We start from the raw sequence: 19,014 nt of genomic DNA, 5'->3' as shown, positions 1-19,014 counted from the left end.
CGAAAATAGGTGACGTCATGAAACACATAACGTCATGAAACAGGTGACGTCATGAATCACGCGACTAATAACTATATCTCAGATAATATCACAAACCTGACAGCTGTTCCCTGCTATTAAAAGTATCGGAAGTCTGCAAGGTATGACTCATGTTAACATCAACTACCCGTGTTTTCAGTTCCTTTACCAGGTGACGGGAGTGGTAGATACCGTTACGTTTGGACAGGAACAGGACGGTGGAAGCCAAGGTGGGTTGTGAGGGGGACGCGTCCGTTGTAAAGTTCTGAGAGTAATGGTTATGTGAATACACGTCACGTGGGCGAGTCACGTGGGCGAGTCACGTAGTGTGACGTCATGTCACGTGGTTAAGATATGTTACCCTAGTGACGGTGCTTAGCATTTCAAAGGTGGCGAAATGCACCGTGCACTGTGCATATAAACTGCAGAGAAAATTCATAAACATCAAAGCAAAATCATGCTGAATGGAATTATCAATCATGATTTCCAAAGCACTATTCGCATTTAAGATAAAACATCACAAAACATGTGATATCATAAATCATGAAACAAGTGACGACATGATTGAAAAGTCCCACCTGAGGGAAGAACTGTCTTTCTTCTCCAGGAGTAGAACCATTAGAACTAGATAGTGAGGGTGAGGTGAGGGGAGTTCCGTTAAACTTAGAGAACACTTTCGTCTGACATTCAGATAGTCCCAGTCCAACACATTTCCTGTAGTTTAGTCTACTTCTTCTAACGCCTAGAAAATAGTTTAACAGTTTGCATTTTAAATTTATGGGCTATGATGAAACGCAAAAAAATGTTGCTTATTTCAGAAGCCAAGTTCTTGATCAAATTTGTACGGATAATGCATTATTTACAAGAAGAACTACACTGTGGCTAAATAACTGTGGCCGTATTAGGGTGTAAGAACACAAACGAAACGATTCCCGAGTAAAACTAACCGAGCAAAGAAACACCACTATCCTGAAGAACAGATAATATCTCCCCCAACAGAGATGGTGAAATGAGGGGTGATACCAGAAGGAAGAAGTAATCGTAGGACCGTTCGAAGACGAGAGGGTAGGTAGGTTCAGAAGTTCTGGGGGGAGCTGCGTCCTGGAATCTGTACCCAAAGTAGCGGGCTAGTTCCTGTCTGGGGAGGTTGCTGTTAGATTAATTGTTATAATATCTAAATAATGAGCTGGACAGATTGTACACCGCACAATAAAACACCTGTATAATGTGTATATAACTCCTCGCGTGACGTCACACTGCTCATCACGTGACGTCACACAATTTCTCACGTTACGCCACACCTTATCACGTGACATCACACTGCTCATCACGTGACGTCACACTGCTCATCACGTGACGTCACACTGCACATCACGTGATGTCACACTGCTCATCACGTGACGTCACACTGCTCATCACGTGACGTCACACTGCTCATCACGTGACGTCACACTGCTCATCACGTTACGTCACACTGCTCATCACGTGACGTCACACAATTACCTGGTTTTATCAGATGTTCTGGTGTTAGTGAGTGAGAACTGGTCTATATCCAGCTGAGTCAGTACAGCTCGCACACTGTTGGAGTTGGTTCGCAGAGCCAGTTCCCTGTCCACAGCTCCTAGTTTATCTGAAATAGTGGGGCGTAATATTGAGGGAATCAACATCTGCAATCAACCCAATGTTCTTTATTTTGATTTTATAATTACACAGAACGAAATTATATATATATATACTATGATTATATCTATATAATATATACTACTAGAAACCCGCCGCTAGTCGAAAGCTTTGTTCGAGGAAATTTTAAGCATCAGTTATTTTTTAATTTCTCTTCATCATATAGCCCCAAAACGATACTTTTTACCGCATCAAAAAATTTCAATCACAACCAAAGTTATAAATATATATAGGTATATAGCGTCATGAGGGTAAATGTGAGCTAGTTGTGAAATTCTGATATTTCAATCGAGAATGACAGTCAATTGAATTATTGCCAGGCAATTAAAATGTTTAACTGCGCAAAGTTATTTGCGTAATTAGAAAACAACAATATTTTTGTTGATTGTGTGTGCGCGGCGTCATGTCAGCATTGTGTGTAGCTCTAGCGAATTTAGTATCGAAAAAAAAGTATCGATACTTTTTACTGCATCAAAATATTGCAATCACAAACAAAGTTATAAGAAGTCATAGCGTAAGCGTAAATGTGAGCTAGTTTTGAAATTATGACGTATCATACAGCATAACAACGCGCGTTGTTAATCTGTGGTTGCTCGCACACGTGCATTTTTATCGTTGCTACGCAACAGCGCAGTAAACCTTTGCTTAAATAACGCCATTATTCTAACGATTATTTAACCTCACTTCCGACGTTAATTATAAAAAATCTAAAGCCTAAATCAAAATTCTAAGAATGCTATAGCCTATTCCTATCCTTTTTCTACAACCCTGCTAAAAATGGCGAGGTTTCAACTCCATTTGCGAGCTGGGTTTGGCATCACCAGAGGGTCATTTTGAGGTCGATTTTCGGTGTTTTTTCTTCTATGTCCCCGTTGCCGGGGAAATTTCGTCAAGTTTAAAATATAATATAGATATATCGTCACCTACAAAATATAGAAAGGGCTTATGTCGACATAGGCCCTTTTAAAAAGCTATACCAGCACGATAATCTGTGGAACCATACCTACCATATCCCCAAATATAAAGTCAATTGGGTGAAAATTGAATATCTCTAATTTTTTAAAAGGGCCTATATTAACATAGTCCTTTTTCAATAAACTGAACTGCTACTGATATTGATAAAATAAAAAGGGCCCATGTCGACATATGCCCTAACAAATTGTTGGAATGTGATGTTTTTGATGATGTTTTTGAAAAGTAGAAAGGGCCCAAGTCAACATATGCCCTAACAAATTGTTGAGGTGTGATGTTTTTGAAAAGTAGAAAGGGCCTAAGTCAACATATGCCCTAACAAATTGTTGGAATGTGATGTTTAAAGAAATAATTTGAAAAGTTAAAAGGACCTATGTACACATACGCCCTGTACCGATTCTCACATGTAAGATGTTTCAATTAATTAAGAGTGGCCTATGTATTGAATATTTTTTTAAAGGGCCTATGAGGGCCTATGTCAAAATTAAATCAATTACCCCAATTAATTGAAAAGCTTCAGGAACATTTTCAGAGTGTAGGCCAGTCATTTTTTCCATTTCCGTAAATAGGTTTTTATTGATTATCTCAAAACGACATTTTTCGACATAAGCCCTTTCTATTTGTAGGTGACGATATACAATGCTAGAAAATTATAACACGAACGTGCATATTTCACCGAATGTATGAAAGCAATATCTTAATCTAAAGATGAATCTTAGCCTTATATTGAGTTATACTCTTGTTCATTTTTGCACATTTGCTCACATCACTCACAGTCAGCCGCTCTGACATGGTTAACCACCTTCCTTGAGCTGTTGGTTAATCATATAAGCGGGATATAGATACCTCATTTCATTCATTTCATCCCAGGTTGAATGCCCTGGCATGGAGGTAACTCATGTCTATACTAATTAGCAACTAATAACTAATTAGTAACTAGCAACTAATGTATTCCTACCTGACCATTTGCCAATAGCCGAGTACCCTGACAGTACCAGACAAAGAGTTTGTTGAGATGTGTCAGTTTGTACCAGTCTAAGTGCTGATATCTCCAGCTGTGTATCACGTATACTCGACAACACGTAGAATAAACCCGCCTGAAAATCAGTTGCACTTCAGTATATACAGTATATACAGTATACTCCAGTATACTCCAGTATACTCTAGTATACTCTAGTATACTCCAGTATACTCCAGTATACTCCAGTATATACAGTTTGTACCAGTCTAAGTGCTGATATCTCCAGCTGTGTATCACGTATACTCGACAACACGTAGAATAAACCCGCCTGAAAATCAGTTGCACTTCAGTATATACAGTATATACAGTATACTCCAGTATACTCGGACAGTATACTCTAGTATACTCTAGTATACTCCAGTATACTCCAGTATATACAGTTTGTACCAGTCTAAGTGCTGATATCTCCAGCTGGGTATCACGTATACTCGACAACACGTAGAATAAACCCGCCTGAAAATCAGTTGCACTCGGAACGTTCTATAATTTACTCAGAGTAAGTGATTTTTAATTATTAATTATACATAAAACAATTATTATATACATAATTAACAATAAGATTTTAACGTTTGTAAACGTTCAGGAAATCGTACAGATTTTTCAGGAAACCGTATGTAGATTTTTGGTAGGTTCCACTTCGAACAAAATGTAATGACGATAAGAAAATTTTGTCAGTCTATGTTGAATGTTGATATTATATACCTGAGAAGTAAGAATGCCCCCAGCCAATGTGGAAACACAGAACTCAGTACTGGAAACAGGGGACACGTTGTTCTGTATCTCTGACAGTGTCATCCTCTGTTTTGTCTTTGTACCGTGGACTTCGTTAACCTGGAAGAGTGATTGTATCATAGAAATGTGACAACATGTGACATGTATTGTATAGATACGTGACCACATGTGACATGTATTGTATAGACATGTGACCACATGTGACATGTATTGTATAGACATGTGACCACATGTGACATGTATTGTATAGACACGTGACAACACGTGACATGTATTGTATAGACATGTGACATGTATTGTATATACACGTGACCACATGTGACATGTATTGTATAGACATGTGACATGTATTGTATAGATACGTGACCACATGTGACATGTATTGTATAGATACGTGACCACATGTGACATGTATTGTATAGACATGTGACCACATGTGACATGTATTGTATAGACATGTGACCACATGTGACATGTATTGTATAGACACGTGACAACACGTGACATGTATTGTATAGACATGTGACATGTATTGTATATACACGTGACCACATGTGACATGTATTGTATAGACATGTGACATGTATTGTATAGACACGTGACCACATGTGACATGTATTGTATAGACATGTGACCACATGTGACATGTATTGTATAGACACGTGACAACACGTGACATGTATTGTATAGACATGTGACATGTATTGTATAGACATGTGACAGACATGTGACAGCAGGGCGCTCTGCAAATCTGTAGAACTCAGACTTAACATCATACACTCTCCTCTCTTATCGGTACATTTTTAAAACCAATAAGTAAAACCCATTTTCAAAACTGACTCGTTACTTTTGTTATTCTAACTTAAAAATTGCACTCGTATATAAATGAGAACTGACCTTATCGTGAGCCAAGTTACACATATAGAAATGAGAACTGACCTTATCGTGAGCCAAGTTGCACGTATATAAATGAGAACTGACCTTATCGTGAGCCAAGTTACACGTATAGAAATGAGAACTGACCTTATCGTGAGCCAAGTTACAGGTATATAAATGAGAACTGACCTTATCGTGAGCCAAGTTGCACGTATATAAATGAGAACTGACATTATCGTGAGCCAAGTTACAGGTATATAAATGAGAACTGACATTATCGTGAGCCAAGTTACACGTATATAAATGAGAACTGACCTTATCGTGAGCCAAGTTACACGTATATAAATGAGAACTGACATTATCGTGAGCCAAGTTGCACGTATATAAATGAGAACTGACCTTATCGTGAGCCAAGTTACAGGTATATAAATGAGAACTGACCTTATCGTGAGCCAAGTTACAGGTATATAAATGAGAACTGACCTTATCGTGAGCCAAGTTACAGGTATATAAATGAGAACTGACCTTATCGTGAGCCAAGTTACAGGTATATAAATGAGAACTGACCTTATCGTGAGCCAAGTTACAGGTATATAAATGAGAACTGACCTTATCGTGAGCCAAGTTACAGGTATATAAATGAGAACTGACCTTATCGTGAGCCAAGTTACAGGTATATAAATGAGAACTGACCTTATCGTGAGCCAAGTTACACGTATAGAAATTACACGTATATAAATGAGAACTGACCTTATCGTGAGCCAAATTACACGTATATAAATGAGAACTGACCTTATCGTGAGCCAAATTACACGTATATAAATGAGAACTGACATTATCGTGAGCCAAGTTACAGGTATAGAAATGAGAACTGACCTTATCGTGAGCCAAATTACACGTATATAAATGAGAACTGACATTATCGTGAGCCAAATTACACGTATATAAATGAGAACTGACCTTATCGTGAGCCAAATTACACGTATATAAATGAGAACTGACATTATCGTGAGCCAAGTTACAGGTATAGAAATGAGAACTGACCTTATCGTGAGCCAAATTACACGTATATAAATGAGAACTGACATTATCGTGAGCCAAATTACACGTATATAAATGAGAACTGACCTTATCGTGAGCCAAGTTACACGTATAGAAATGAGAACTGACCTTATCGTGAGCCAAGTTACACGTATATAAATGAGAACTGACCTTATCGTGAGCCAAGTTACACGTATAGAAATGAGAACTGACCTTATCGTGAGCCAAGTTACACGTATACCAAGCAGGCTGAGCAGTAAACCACGTGCACAAGTTCTTGTTGTATTTAGATACCAGGAACAACTTGTTTAGTGGTTCACAGAGCGGGTAGTCACGTGGGTTCAGTAGAGTGGATCTGGGAATGATTACTTTGGTAAGTAACTACTGGTAACTACTGGTAAGTAACTACTGGTAACTACTGGTAAGTTACTACTGGTAAGAAACTGGCTGACGCGAACGGCCAACCGATTTAAGAGGTTTACAAAATATGAAATCAGAAAACAGATATGAAATCAGAATGGAGAACACATTTCTTTTATTAAAAGTTGGTGGTATTCTCACTTGAAGAGTTGGGGATCTGACTGAGCTATGGAGTGAGAGGAGAGGTACAGTCCGACATCTTTATAGAAAGTAGAGGAGATAGGGTTCGAGCAACTCTTCACCAGGAACACGTACGTCAAACAATTGCTGAAATAAACTATTTGGTGGATCGTTGAGACATGGACATTTTATACAGAGTGTGTTTTTTGTTCAAGAGGGAATTTTAAGAGATCGCTTTTTTCTTTTCAGTAAAGCTGCTAACCAGGTTACAGTATATTCAAGTTGGCACCTGTCTTAAAAACTAGTACCCATATTTAATAACCTATCAGAGTTGACAAAACAGCACTCTCCAAACTACAGATTACTATAAAATGTGCTAATATAAAAAACTTAATATAACTTAATATAACTTAATACAAATAACTTCTAACTTGATAAAAGTAAGTCTAGCAGCGATCACTTGGAATGGCTTATTCTGAGAGGTAAGCATCCAAGTTAGAACTCCCTCGGTACCGTAGTAGCTAACTGTTGGTATGTCATTGTAACAGTATGAGTAGTATTCTGGTGGTAGCGAGGATAACTCTCCTGGAATAATAAAATAATTATTTTATAACAATTTAAATGATAATTTGAATTATACATAATTTAATTATAATAATTTAAATAATAATTTAAATAATAATTTAAATGATAATTTAAATGATAATTTAATAACAAATATAAGTATGAAATGAGGTATGGAAATAGTGGGGGCAGAGAAATAGTGTTATAAGAATTAAGAGTGGTACCAAAGTTAAGTACAGTATTTTATTATAGAGCATGATCTTTTATCGCAATATTCTGTCATACTGAAGGGAAAGGAAGCAGTTCTAACGAGCTCTTCTCAAACACAAGGATATATTCTTGTGAACTCGGCTAGTATATATGAAACATTTGTCATGGAGTTGTAGAGGGAGTTATGTGCCTCGCCGGGCTAAAGTAGTGGATGACCTTGCTGTACGGCAAGTTAAACAAGGATCTGAAACTACTAGGTTCCGTACAGACTCAACTCTGCACCCGTGTCAATATGTTCATTATATGCAAGCCTCTTGATTTATAATCACCGAGTCTAGTAATTGTTTAAGAGAGTTCTCTGGCAGTTACGAAACTCGAGAGACTGTGGGATACTGAAGGGAAAGGAAGCAGTTCTAACGAGCTCTTCTCAAACACAAGGATATATTCTTGTGAACTCGGCTAGTATATATGAAACATTTGTCATGGAGTTGTAGAGGGAGTTATGTGCCTCGCCGGGCTAAAGTAGTGGATGACCTTGCTGTACGGCAAGTTAAACAAGGATCTGAAACTACTAGGTTCCGTACAGACTCAACTCTGCACCCGTGTCAATATGTTCATTATATGCAAGCCTCTTGATTTATAATCACCGAGTCTAGTAATTGTTTAAGAGAGTTCTCTGGCAGTTACGAAACTCGAGAGACTGTGGGATACTGAAGGGAAAGGAAGCAGTTCTAACGAGCTCTTCTCAAACACAAGGATATATTCTTGTGAACTCGGCTAGTATATATGAAACATTTGTCATGGAGTTGTAGAGGGAGTTATGTGCCTCGCCGGGCTAAAGTAGTGGATGACCTTGCTGTACGGCAAGTTAAACAAGGATCTGAAACTACTAGGTTCCGTACAGACTCAACTCTGCACCCGTGTCAATATGTTCATTATATGCAAGCCTCTTGATTTATATCATCAGAACATAACGCAACATCATAAAAATGTAATATCTTAATAATATGATACATGACAGAAACTAAGAAACTTAAAATAGGTAACTTATTAACAAAACTTTAGCCCCGCGCACCTTGGTTATCTATCATAAGTTGTAGTACCAGTAGTTGGTCAGTGCAGCTATCCAACATGTCTTCTGACACATCGTGTAATCTTTCACTGTAACTCTCCTCTATGTCAAGGATAAGCTGGGTGGATGACCGGTCTCGGTTCTGTTCTTCCAGTCTCGTCCCTGAAGGAATCAGGTTTTCAAATATTTTTTTTCAGGTTATGATCGGACCGTTTCTTTATGTAAAGAAAACTAAATTTTACCAATCAGAACAATGCAAATGTGGATTCAAACTATACAGCACAACAATTGTGGAGGCATAATAATGATGTCTTTAACTATTCCTGGTGAATATCATTCGTGTAAGCTATTATTAAAGGTATAATACCTTCCGGGAATTATATCCACCAGCGTGCGCTTTTTCGCATAGCGGGCTCTCACCAGCCCGCTGTCAAAGGGCCCGATATCTCTACAGCCCGCTCATGATATAGCCCGCTAACAAGTGACATTTAATTTGACCAGTAGCAATATCGCCCGGAGTTCTCTAAAATATTTTCAGTTTCTGTATTGTATCCATGTGAATTCGAAATTCCTTATTACACTGACTATATTATATACATTTTATTTTTGTGTCCGGTAGGGCTGCTCATGCAGCTCGTGATCAGATGACATGATACTTTGATATATATCAAAGTTATTATAACACACTACATAATGATACACATCAGCACTATAATCCCCCTATATTATTGATATTCATCGTCACTGACATTACATTCATTATTCCCACGGCCCAGGAATGCAGTGCATCTCCAGCCCCTATATACGACACAGCCCTTTATGATTGGCTTACATTGAACACGTGACGTGTTACCATGGTTACAACAATTAGTGGCGACCTTTTCTATAGTTGACTTTTATACAAGCTCCATTGTTTATTTATAAAATTATATATTAACTGTAATACGCCCGCTGGTGGATATAATCCACATCACCTCGACCCGCGGGCGGAAAAATCGTATAGCACTCGGGCCCAATGGGCCCTCCGTGCTATACGAAAATATGTCCTCCTCGGGCTAGCGCCCTCGGGGACATATGAAATATTGCACGCGCGTGCGCGTGCAATATTTTGTTCCGCCCGCGAGTCTCCGGTGATATGTATATATATCCACTAAAAGTCTCGGACACTGAGAGCTGATAATTTGCCGATATATCCCGCAAGGGAAGCCAAGGTATTATCAGCATAGACCTCAGACTGGCTGGCGGCAAGTTGTAAAACAAATAACACTGGCGTTCTATATATTAGACACTATATTGTATCATGCGCACGTATCGGATTACACCCCTTCCAATCGGAGAACCGGAAAATATTATAATATAATAATGCCTTCGGCTCTTCGGGCTCCGCTTGATAATTCCCGGAGCTCAGGTAATTTTTATAACTCAATAATCAATAGTAGGATGATTGCCATGAATGATCTAATAGTGTAACAAACTTAACAAAAACGTATTATACATATATAAGTTACTTACGGTACTCAGCCCGTTTTTCTCTTACTCTCATTTGTTCCAACCGCTGTGATTTCAAGATCGCTCCTTCTTCTTTTTTCTTCTTTACGATTATTTCATCCTCGATCTGTTTTTGAGTTTTGTTTTGAGCATTATCCTTTTGTTTGACGATTTCGTTTTCGTTACCTTGATTATTGTCAACTACATCTGCCCAAGCGACACACTTCTTGTTTATGATGTGAGCGGTGTTGTTCTTGTTTGAAGCCTTCTCTGGATCATTTGTTTCGTCTGATGTTCTTTTTAAACGTCTCTTTCCTTCTTTGGATCTCGTTCTAGCAGTTCTTTTCAGATTGGATGGGAGGTCTTCTTTATTACTTTGATCATCTGAGAAAGTAGCTCGCCCAGTTGCAGATCCGTTCGTTTGAACTGTTGTAGTGTTAAGTTCTGTTGATGATTTAAGAACCCTTGTTGAGCCGTTCATTTCCTGGATAATAAAATTGGAGTTGACAGTTGTGGAGATGTTTCCGGAGTTTCTGTTTAGGGAAATCCTATTTTGAGTTGAAGTACCAAAACTTTGGGTTGAAACTCCGGTACTTTGAGTTGATACTCCGGTGTTTTGAGTTGAAACTCCGGTGTTTTGAGTTGAAACTCCGGTACTTTGGGTTGAAACACCAGAACTTTGAGTTGAAACACCAGTTGACACACTTGTAGGTTTAGTCGAGGGAGAGTCTATCTTTTCATCGGTGCCACAAGATTTAGAAGAAGGAAAAAATGAAGTACTCTTCATGTTTCTTCTCATACTTTCCCAAGCAATGTCTTCGGTCTCGTCATCACTGAAATTAAAATAAGAAATAAATTGCAATATTATTATTATAGATTATACATAAATATGTAAAACAACCAAAGGTCACCACCATCCAAAAACTGTTGTGAAACATATACAATATATAATTCTATAATTGTCATTTTAAACGTTTCTTTCGATCGAAAATTCAGCCAATAAGTACTAAGTAGGCTCCTTTAAATTCCATATCACAACTTTCTCCCTTGACAGCTAATTTACCTGTCACTTGAAGGGGCTCTTTGTAACTTTTTCGTCAAATACGGCGGAACAATCCTCTGAAAATAACATTATCCGTCACGACCAATAATTGTTACTATAAATAAATCAACGTCTTAGAACCTGGACTTTCATTTGTACAAGCTCGGAGATTGACAATAATGCCTGTAGTGTACTTGACAAGCTGCTCTCAACACACCATCATATTGTAGAAGTAATGCTTGTGTAGTGGATGAAATGTGTACATATATTGTATTCAGATAGCATGCACATGAACTTGTGTTTCAGAAAGAACTGGTCAACATAGGATCTTTACTTATTAACTTTCCGTACTGACTGATTTACCATGCAAGACCGATGTGCATAATTTTTCATTATTTCATAACATTTATCATATTTTTCGTCTCAATAATCGCGTAAACTTTTTACGCGATTCAGACAAAAATATGATAAACGTAACAACTTTTTTCGCGTAAACAGTCTAGAAAGACAAGCTCAAGACTGGCTAATAAAAATAACTGGCTAAAAACAGATAACTCGTTAAACTTCTTTACCCTGGAAGATCGTCTTAGTGTAGGTTCAGGTGTAGTGGGGCGTAGATCTATTAGTACTGTATCTCTTTTAGTCTTATCTGGAGATCCTGTAAAAGTAGATCTATTAGTACTGTATCTCTTTTAGTCTTATCTGGAGATCCTGTAAAAGTAGATCTATTAGTACTGTATCTCTTTTAGTCTTACCTGGAGAACCTGTAAAAGTAGATCTATTAGTACTGTATCTCTCTTAGTCTTATCTGGAGATCCTGTAAAAGTAGATCTATTAGTACTGTATCTCTTTTAGTCTTATCTGGAGATCCTGTAAAAGTAGATCTATTAGTACTGTATCTCTTTTAGTCTTATCTGGAGATCCTGTAAAAGTAGATCTATTAGTACCTTATCTCTCTTAGTCTTATCTGGAGATCCTGTAAAAGTAGGTCTATTAGTACTGTATCTCTTTTAGTCTTATCTGGAGATCCTGTAAAAGTAGATCTATTAGTACTGTATCTCTTTTAGTCTTATCTGGAGATCCTGTAAAAGTAGATCTATTAGTACTGTATCTCTTTTAGTCTTATCTGGAGATCCTGTAAAAGTAGATCTATTAGTACTGTATCTCTTTTAGTCTTATCTGGAGATCCTTTTACAAGTAGATCTATTAGTACTGTATCTCTTTTAGTCTTATCTGGAGATCCTGTAAAAGTAGATCTATTAGTACTGTATCTCTTTTAGTCTTATCTGGAGATCCTGTAAAAGTAGATCTATTAGTACTGTATCTCTTTTAGTCTTATCTGGAGATCCTGTAAAAGTAGATCTATTAGTACTGTATCTCTCTTAGTCTTATCTGGAGATCCTGTAAAAGTAGATCTATTAGTACTGTATCTCTTTTAGTCTTATCTGGAGATCCTGTAAAAGTAGATCTATTAGAACTGTATCTCTTTTAGTCTTATCTGGAGATCCTGTAAAATCAAAATAAAAGCAAAATAAAATACTCTTGTCGATTTTAAGGTAATTTTTAGATAGGAATGATATTATGATCTATATTGTGTATAAATATTCGAACTTTTAAAAATATGGGATGAGATAGAAAAGAGAAGACCGTATGATTTAAAACAACTAATATCTTCAAAGTGATTCATGTTTCGTGGTTTATAATTTCAAAAAATGCTGTTCAACTGTAATATTATTCAGAAATTCTAGCCAAGAAATTCAACACCCTTATTCAATTTTACAATTCCTTATCTAACAAGTTCAATCCACGCACTGACCTGCACTCTCAGAGAAATCAGCCAATACGGAGCTTCTTGCTTCGTGCTCACTCTTATCTTGGTTTTTAGGTGTTGTTGGGTTGGTGTTAGGTGTTGTTATTTTGTTGTTAGGTGTTGTTACTTTGTTGTTAGGAGTGCTGGAACGGCTGTTTGGAGTGGTTGCACGTGGGGTGGCAGGCGTGTTGTCCAGTCCATCATACGTTTCAGCAATCCTGAAAACATTTTTTGTATATTTTTTGTATATTTTGGCTAATTTTGGCTAATTATGGACACCCTAATTATGGCCACTTTTGAAAATCCACTAAGAAAATCCACTAAGAAAATCCACTAAGAAATCCAAAATTAGCCAAAATTGACCTCCCCCAATATTACATCACAAATTGGTGCCCTTTTTGATAAATCCATAAGTAACACACTAACACTATTTAGTAATTGAATATAAAATCAGTTTTACAATTTACAAGTACGGTATTCATTGCAGTTAATGTTTAAAATATTGCAGCGCTGAGTAGAATTAACCACAACTTATGGTTATCTGAACAACACATAACAGTATCTAGTAGTTAGTACCTAGCTAGCTCGTCCATTACGATAGTACTGGTGCTGCTGTCACTTTCTTCGTCACTATCGTGTTCTGCTTCTGAAAATACAGTTGTTATCTGTGAACAGAGATCAGTTAATGAGAATGTTACCCCTTTAGAGTAGTCTTGAAGAGGATTAATCGTGCTGTTTATTTAGCAGTGACCATGACCAGTTGTGAATACTTGTGACTACTTGTGAGTATTTGTGACTACTTGTGACTACTTTTGACTACTTGTGACTACTTGTGACTGCTTGTCCTACAGAGCTGTGTATTTTCCTCTTTCAAAACCACAAGGAAATGTTTTAACCGGGAATGTTGGACACCAGAGATAAGATCTTATCAGCCCGGTATGTGGCCCCCGTCTTCACACCACGTAACGAGGAAGGGAATGTGAACTATTCTATCATCCCCAGTTACATTACCCACCTCATCAACTCAGGAGTGACCGGTTTGTCAAAATAATAATTTAAACTTTGTTATGATAAGTTTTCGTTGTTTAGGGAGTAAACTTGCCAGCATAGGTTCAGGATCGAAATCAGAATATAAAAGGTGGCCCTGATTAAATTACCACCCTGTATATCTAGGTATTCTAGTTGGTGGATCAGCAGGGCAGGGTTTACTGCTATCCAATACTGAGAGACTAGCTGTAGCAAGAGCTTTCATTGTAGCTGCTGATCGACGTATCGCTGTCATCATTCATGCAGGTAGAGACAAATGACTATTCCTCAAACATTTTCAAAAATTTTCATATATTTTCGAATATTTAAAAAAATCTCACGTTATGATGTCAACAGTAGTATTTTTCACGATAGTTAAAGGGAGATCCCATAGTTTGAATGATTCAACAGGTGGGGTAAACTACCAAGACACCTTATCTCTGTGTGAGATCCTATCTGGTATGGAAGGAGTTGATGGGATTATGCTCTCCACTCCCATGTTCTACCCTTACTTCACTTACACTGGACTACTCCAGTTCCTGTGTGATGCAGGTCAGATCAAATTATGATTAGAAATATTTCAGTGTGCGCTAGGCTCTAAGACCCACATTTATGATAAGTTGAAGTTTGAACTGGTTGACATTTTTAAGACTTCATTGCCGAATAATGTTTTACTTTCTAAGGAGAGGCCTGCAATGGAAAGCCAGTTCTGTACTACCATTTTCCTTCGCTGACAAGGCTGCAGTATGATGTAGTCGAACTTATGAAGAATCTCAAAAGAAGACTTAGCAATTTCATTGGCTTAAAGTACACTGCCAATGACGAAAGTGTTTACAAGAAATTAGTAAGATATTGATTAAGCAAACCTCGAATACCCTCATTTCATGAATACCACTAAATAAGGGAACTATACCAAAAATAAGCATAACAAAGAGTTTAAAACCGTTTTATGAATTGTTAACATGCTGTCACAGTATTTTGTAAAACTCTCCTCTGATTCAGATGAAACTTAATCAACCAATTAATTAATTAAGGTGAAACTGATTAATTAATTAAGGTGAAACTGGATCTAAAGATATTTCTCGGGTTCCCGAACATGACACTTGTAGGTGCCCAGACTCAGGGAGCTGAAGTGTCTCTCATTACGGGACCAACTAACTTTGTGAACGGTGTCATGGTGCGGATTGTTGATCTCGTGCTTAGGGGTGACATCAGAAAAGCAAAGGTTTGTGTAGGGTAAATACACTAAATATTATAAGCGGAATTATTGATACCCTAGTCAAACATAGCAGGTCTAACACTAAAGTGGTGTCAAGAGACAATATTTATATATTTTCCGATTTGCTTCATACTGGTCTCAAACCCATATAAAAGCATTCGACCCAAGCATTCGACGGAAAGTCGTGGTGTCAGTAAAGTGGCAACAGATATATATCGTCTCGTTTTATACACAGTAAGATATTATCAGTTTAATGTTTTTACATAGCTCAATAGTTTTTAGAAATCGATTTCCAGATGACTGAAAACATTATACAGGTAATACAAAACGATTTGGAAGGTTTCATGGAATCGATCATAGTAGACCAAGAACTCATGTCTTCTTTGACCCATGTTATGGATTTTGTAGGTGAGTAAAATTCACCGATATTAGGCAAAAATATGGCAAATGTACATCATATATACATGATAAATGTGCATGGTCCATAATACCATAAAATTATACATTTGATACGACTAACGATGTGCTAGGTACACTGTAAGCCTACAGGGTTAATATCTTAATATTTTATTTCTTACAGGTCTTCCTATGGGTCCTCCTACAAAACCACTGAGTGACTTGACAGATACCCAGAAAAGGATGCTGAAAGGAAATTTAAACAAAGTGGGAAGTGAAGGACGGTTCATTGACATGGTGGACAAATATAAAGCCCCTGCGGAAACTCATTCAACTTTCACCAGCTATTTACTGATGGGAACGTGTGCTTTTTTTCTTTATAAAGTATTTTACAAGAAAATTAGTTGGTAAAACTGTCAGATTTTAAATAATCTTGATATATGCATATTAGTAATGATTTTGAACGATTGAAATGTTCACAGATTATTGTGATATATGTTTATCAAAATATACGACTGATAACTTTGAGGCTAGTGGGTATCTGTTAAGAATAGTACCACAGTTTTGATGTACTCATATAATAATAATATATTAATTTAACAACAAACCTTCAATTTTTATGTCGTGACTGCTTTCCAACAGACCAATAAGTTGATCGAGATCTAGATCTGTGTTATTCTCCAACTTGTAATCTGGAGCCTGTGAATTAATTATAATTATAATCATAATTAATCATAATTTAATTAATCTCAGTGTTTATAAACAGATGAACCAACACTTTTAATCAGAACAATACTTATGAACACAAGGTAGCTTTTGTTAAACAAAGCATAAAATTAATTTGAAACCGCAGAATTAACTTTAGTGATCTGACTCAATTTTTATTGACAATCAATTTAAAAGAAAGTTTTCACACTGAACAGAATATAATTCGATTCTTAGGTATCCCAATCTGGAACAACACCACTTATGTCTCTTTGACACTTTAATAATATGATATAAAACCCCGATTTACTGCGGACTTTGGGGAAAGATAAAAGCTGTGGTTAATCAGGGTCTGTGTAATAAATCGCAATTTTATATATATTTTATATTATGTTAATTCTTAATTTGGGAAGATAATTGCCGTGATAAACAGCGGTTTGCAGTATTGGGACGCACTAAATCAGGGTTTTACTAAATCAGTACTAACCTTTTTAGAGGGTGGTTGTTCAGCGATTTGGCAAACAAGAGAGTCAATGAAGCTGTGAACACTAAGTTCCGTAATTTCTTTTTCGGCCTTTTGCTCTGATAGGATTCATTATTATAATTACACATCACCAAATTCTTAATATGATTTTCTGAACATTGAATACATCAAAAGCTATAGATAAGATAAGTTGCAATGTAAAACCTCCATAATGAGGGGTGTTTAAATTTACCATGAATATTCTTGACACTTTCAAACTCCTCCGAAATGGTGACATCTTCAATGTTGATATCACCAGACTTGTCTATTTCCTCAATTTTGTTGGAGACATGAGTGATGACAGGTTTATACTCCCGAGTCACAACTTCAACCTAACAGGATAAGATGAATTTAATAGTTGAATACCAATTGGCAATTTAAGCAAAATCAAGTCGATGTTTTTTTTATGAATTCAGGATTCATGATCAATACTAACAGATTCTGAGTCATCATCATCCTCAGTCTCATTGTCTGAAAAATCCATGCTCGGAAGAATGCTCTCCACATTTGTAAATATGTCTGTGATCTGACGTGATCGCTGAAATGCTGGTAGACCATGCTTTTCACCATCTTCCATCACCACAATATCATCACTCATGCTGAAATAGTCTTGGGAAATCACAATATGGTCTTTAATGAAGAATAATATTCAAACAATATGCACAGATAATTTCAGCAATGATGGTCATTGTTTAGCTGTAAGGTTAGACATCCTTAACAATATATAAACCAATACAATAAATGAATAAAACTGTAAACATTTTAGAAGGGTAGAATTTAAAAAACCCCCCTTCGCAGTATGTAAAGATTCCGCACGCGGCGCAACTTTGAAAATACACTTTCCACATTATGTTACAACATACTTGAAATACTCACATCACTGCAATAAGTAGTCCAGGCCTCCACCAAACAAACACTCCGTGAGAATTTATGATCCAGGAGTGTTGATCAGGTTAAGATCTAAATTACTTATTGCTGTGGGCAGTGGGCTTTTGCACCTCTGTAACTCCTAATAAATATTATATACAATCATAGGTATTGTCTTCACTTGATGATTTGCCTGCAGAGCCCTGTTTACCACTGCAGCTGTTCAGCGTTCATGTCATAATAAATATACAAATGCAAAACCATAGCTATAATATTGTACAGCTAAACTGCATGATGACTAGCTGTAACTTTATCTTGATTTTATTTTTCCATGAGTATAGCAGAATACCTATTAGCTGAGTATATACCTGCTTGAAACTTATATCCCTGGTGCAGCTATGTCACCTAAACTAAAGGTTCAGTCACATGTTAGGAGGAGAGGTTGGACAAATGTATGCCACGCTTGTTTAATAAACAATCCCTTAAATATACAAAGGAAATTATTTCTGGCACATCCTTAGAAAATGACATCTTAAACAGCGTAACAGTATGTATGTTTCGGCCCATGGTTCTGCGGAAATGGACTAGTGTAACTCCTGCAACTTGATAGGCATGCCCTGACAAACTTAATCATGACATTTTCAGGATTCAATAACTTATTCTCCCATGATCATTGTATAAATGTCTGTTATGTAAAAGTTTTTCTCTCACTCTTGTTTACGCTAATATAATGTAACTTACCCATGTGATAACTACCCATACGATAACTATCCATGTGATAACTATGTTATCGCATGGGTCCTTCGACCTACATTTAGGCTGTGATTAACAGGTATATTTTCCTTGGGCCCATACTTGTGCAGGAGGTGCATTTTGCTCTCAAAATCAGTGTTTTGGTGACCCTCAGGTCCTTTGATTACATACATTCTGTCCTAGAAAATCTGATTTTATCGGAGTCTACTTTTGAGAAGATTTAATGTTGTTCATTCATTGTGTAAATTTGTATGTAATTGATTGATTTGAAAGATTTCAATAAAAAAAATAGGGGTGTGATAACTCCTGATCTCCCACTGGTGTTAACAAATGTTTAATGACGAATGAATGTTGTGATTAGGACTAACCTAGGTATAAAGTAAAGTAAAGTAAAGTAAAATTTATGACATCACATCATCACACATGTCTACAAACTATCATCGCACTGTGTGAAAAAAT

The 19,014-nt window shown here is 36.8% G+C and overlaps 2 protein-coding genes across 2 annotated transcripts in view; one reads left to right on the top strand and one right to left on the bottom strand.

The window, feature by feature from the left end:
* LOC134825328 (dynein axonemal assembly factor 8-like) overlaps positions 1-17,535 on the bottom strand; it is a 33,817-nt gene extending 16,282 nt beyond the window's left edge. The window contains exons 1-19 of the mRNA XM_063837498.1: positions 17,372-17,535; positions 17,129-17,267; positions 16,900-16,994; positions 16,316-16,406; positions 13,643-13,712; positions 13,073-13,284; positions 11,829-11,914; positions 11,278-11,333; positions 10,239-11,047; positions 8,730-8,888; positions 7,312-7,465; positions 6,902-7,027; positions 6,554-6,695; positions 4,394-4,522; positions 3,629-3,767; positions 1,522-1,648; positions 966-1,156; positions 597-760; positions 97-283 (exon numbers count right to left, since the gene is read on the bottom strand). Coding sequence (XP_063693568.1) covers positions 97-283; positions 597-760; positions 966-1,156; positions 1,522-1,648; positions 3,629-3,767; positions 4,394-4,522; positions 6,554-6,695; positions 6,902-7,027; positions 7,312-7,465; positions 8,730-8,888; positions 10,239-11,047; positions 11,278-11,333; positions 11,829-11,914; positions 13,073-13,284; positions 13,643-13,712; positions 16,316-16,406; positions 16,900-16,994; positions 17,129-17,267; positions 17,372-17,533 — 3,238 coding nt within the window. The 5' untranslated portion in view covers positions 17,534-17,535. The remainder of the gene's footprint in view (positions 1-96; positions 284-596; positions 761-965; positions 1,157-1,521; positions 1,649-3,628; positions 3,768-4,393; positions 4,523-6,553; positions 6,696-6,901; positions 7,028-7,311; positions 7,466-8,729; positions 8,889-10,238; positions 11,048-11,277; positions 11,334-11,828; positions 11,915-13,072; positions 13,285-13,642; positions 13,713-16,315; positions 16,407-16,899; positions 16,995-17,128; positions 17,268-17,371) is intronic.
* On the top strand, positions 13,873-16,196 carry LOC134825331 (N-acetylneuraminate lyase-like). The gene is made up of 7 exons (XM_063837504.1): positions 13,873-14,103; positions 14,240-14,359; positions 14,504-14,644; positions 14,776-14,936; positions 15,150-15,317; positions 15,629-15,719; positions 15,892-16,196. Exons 1-7 carry the CDS (start codon positions 13,968-13,970, stop codon positions 16,116-16,118), a joined length of 1,044 nt encoding a protein of 347 aa, XP_063693574.1. The 5' UTR covers positions 13,873-13,967; the 3' UTR covers positions 16,119-16,196.
* Positions 17,536-19,014: the final 1,479 nt, after the last annotated feature.

This window comes from Bolinopsis microptera, chromosome 13, assembly GCF_026151205.1.
Source record: "Bolinopsis microptera isolate Bmic1 chromosome 13, MBARI_Bmic_1.0, whole genome shotgun sequence".
NCBI lineage: Eukaryota > Metazoa > Ctenophora > Tentaculata > Lobata > Bolinopsidae > Bolinopsis > Bolinopsis microptera.
This window is presented reverse-complemented; position numbering and strand designations above follow the sequence as displayed.

Excerpts from the sequence above, each read along its gene's own strand:
- LOC134825331 (XM_063837504.1), top strand. The coding sequence starts at position 13,968 with ATGTTGGACACCAGAGATAAGATCTTATCAGCCCGGTATGTGGCCCCC. Across the intron at positions 14,645-14,775 it reads CCAGTTCCTGTGTGATGCAG|GAGAGGCCTGCAATGGAAAG; the intron begins GTCAGATCAAAT and ends TTACTTTCTAAG. Across the intron at positions 15,318-15,628 it reads GTGACATCAGAAAAGCAAAG|GTAATACAAAACGATTTGGA; the intron begins GTTTGTGTAGGG and ends AACATTATACAG.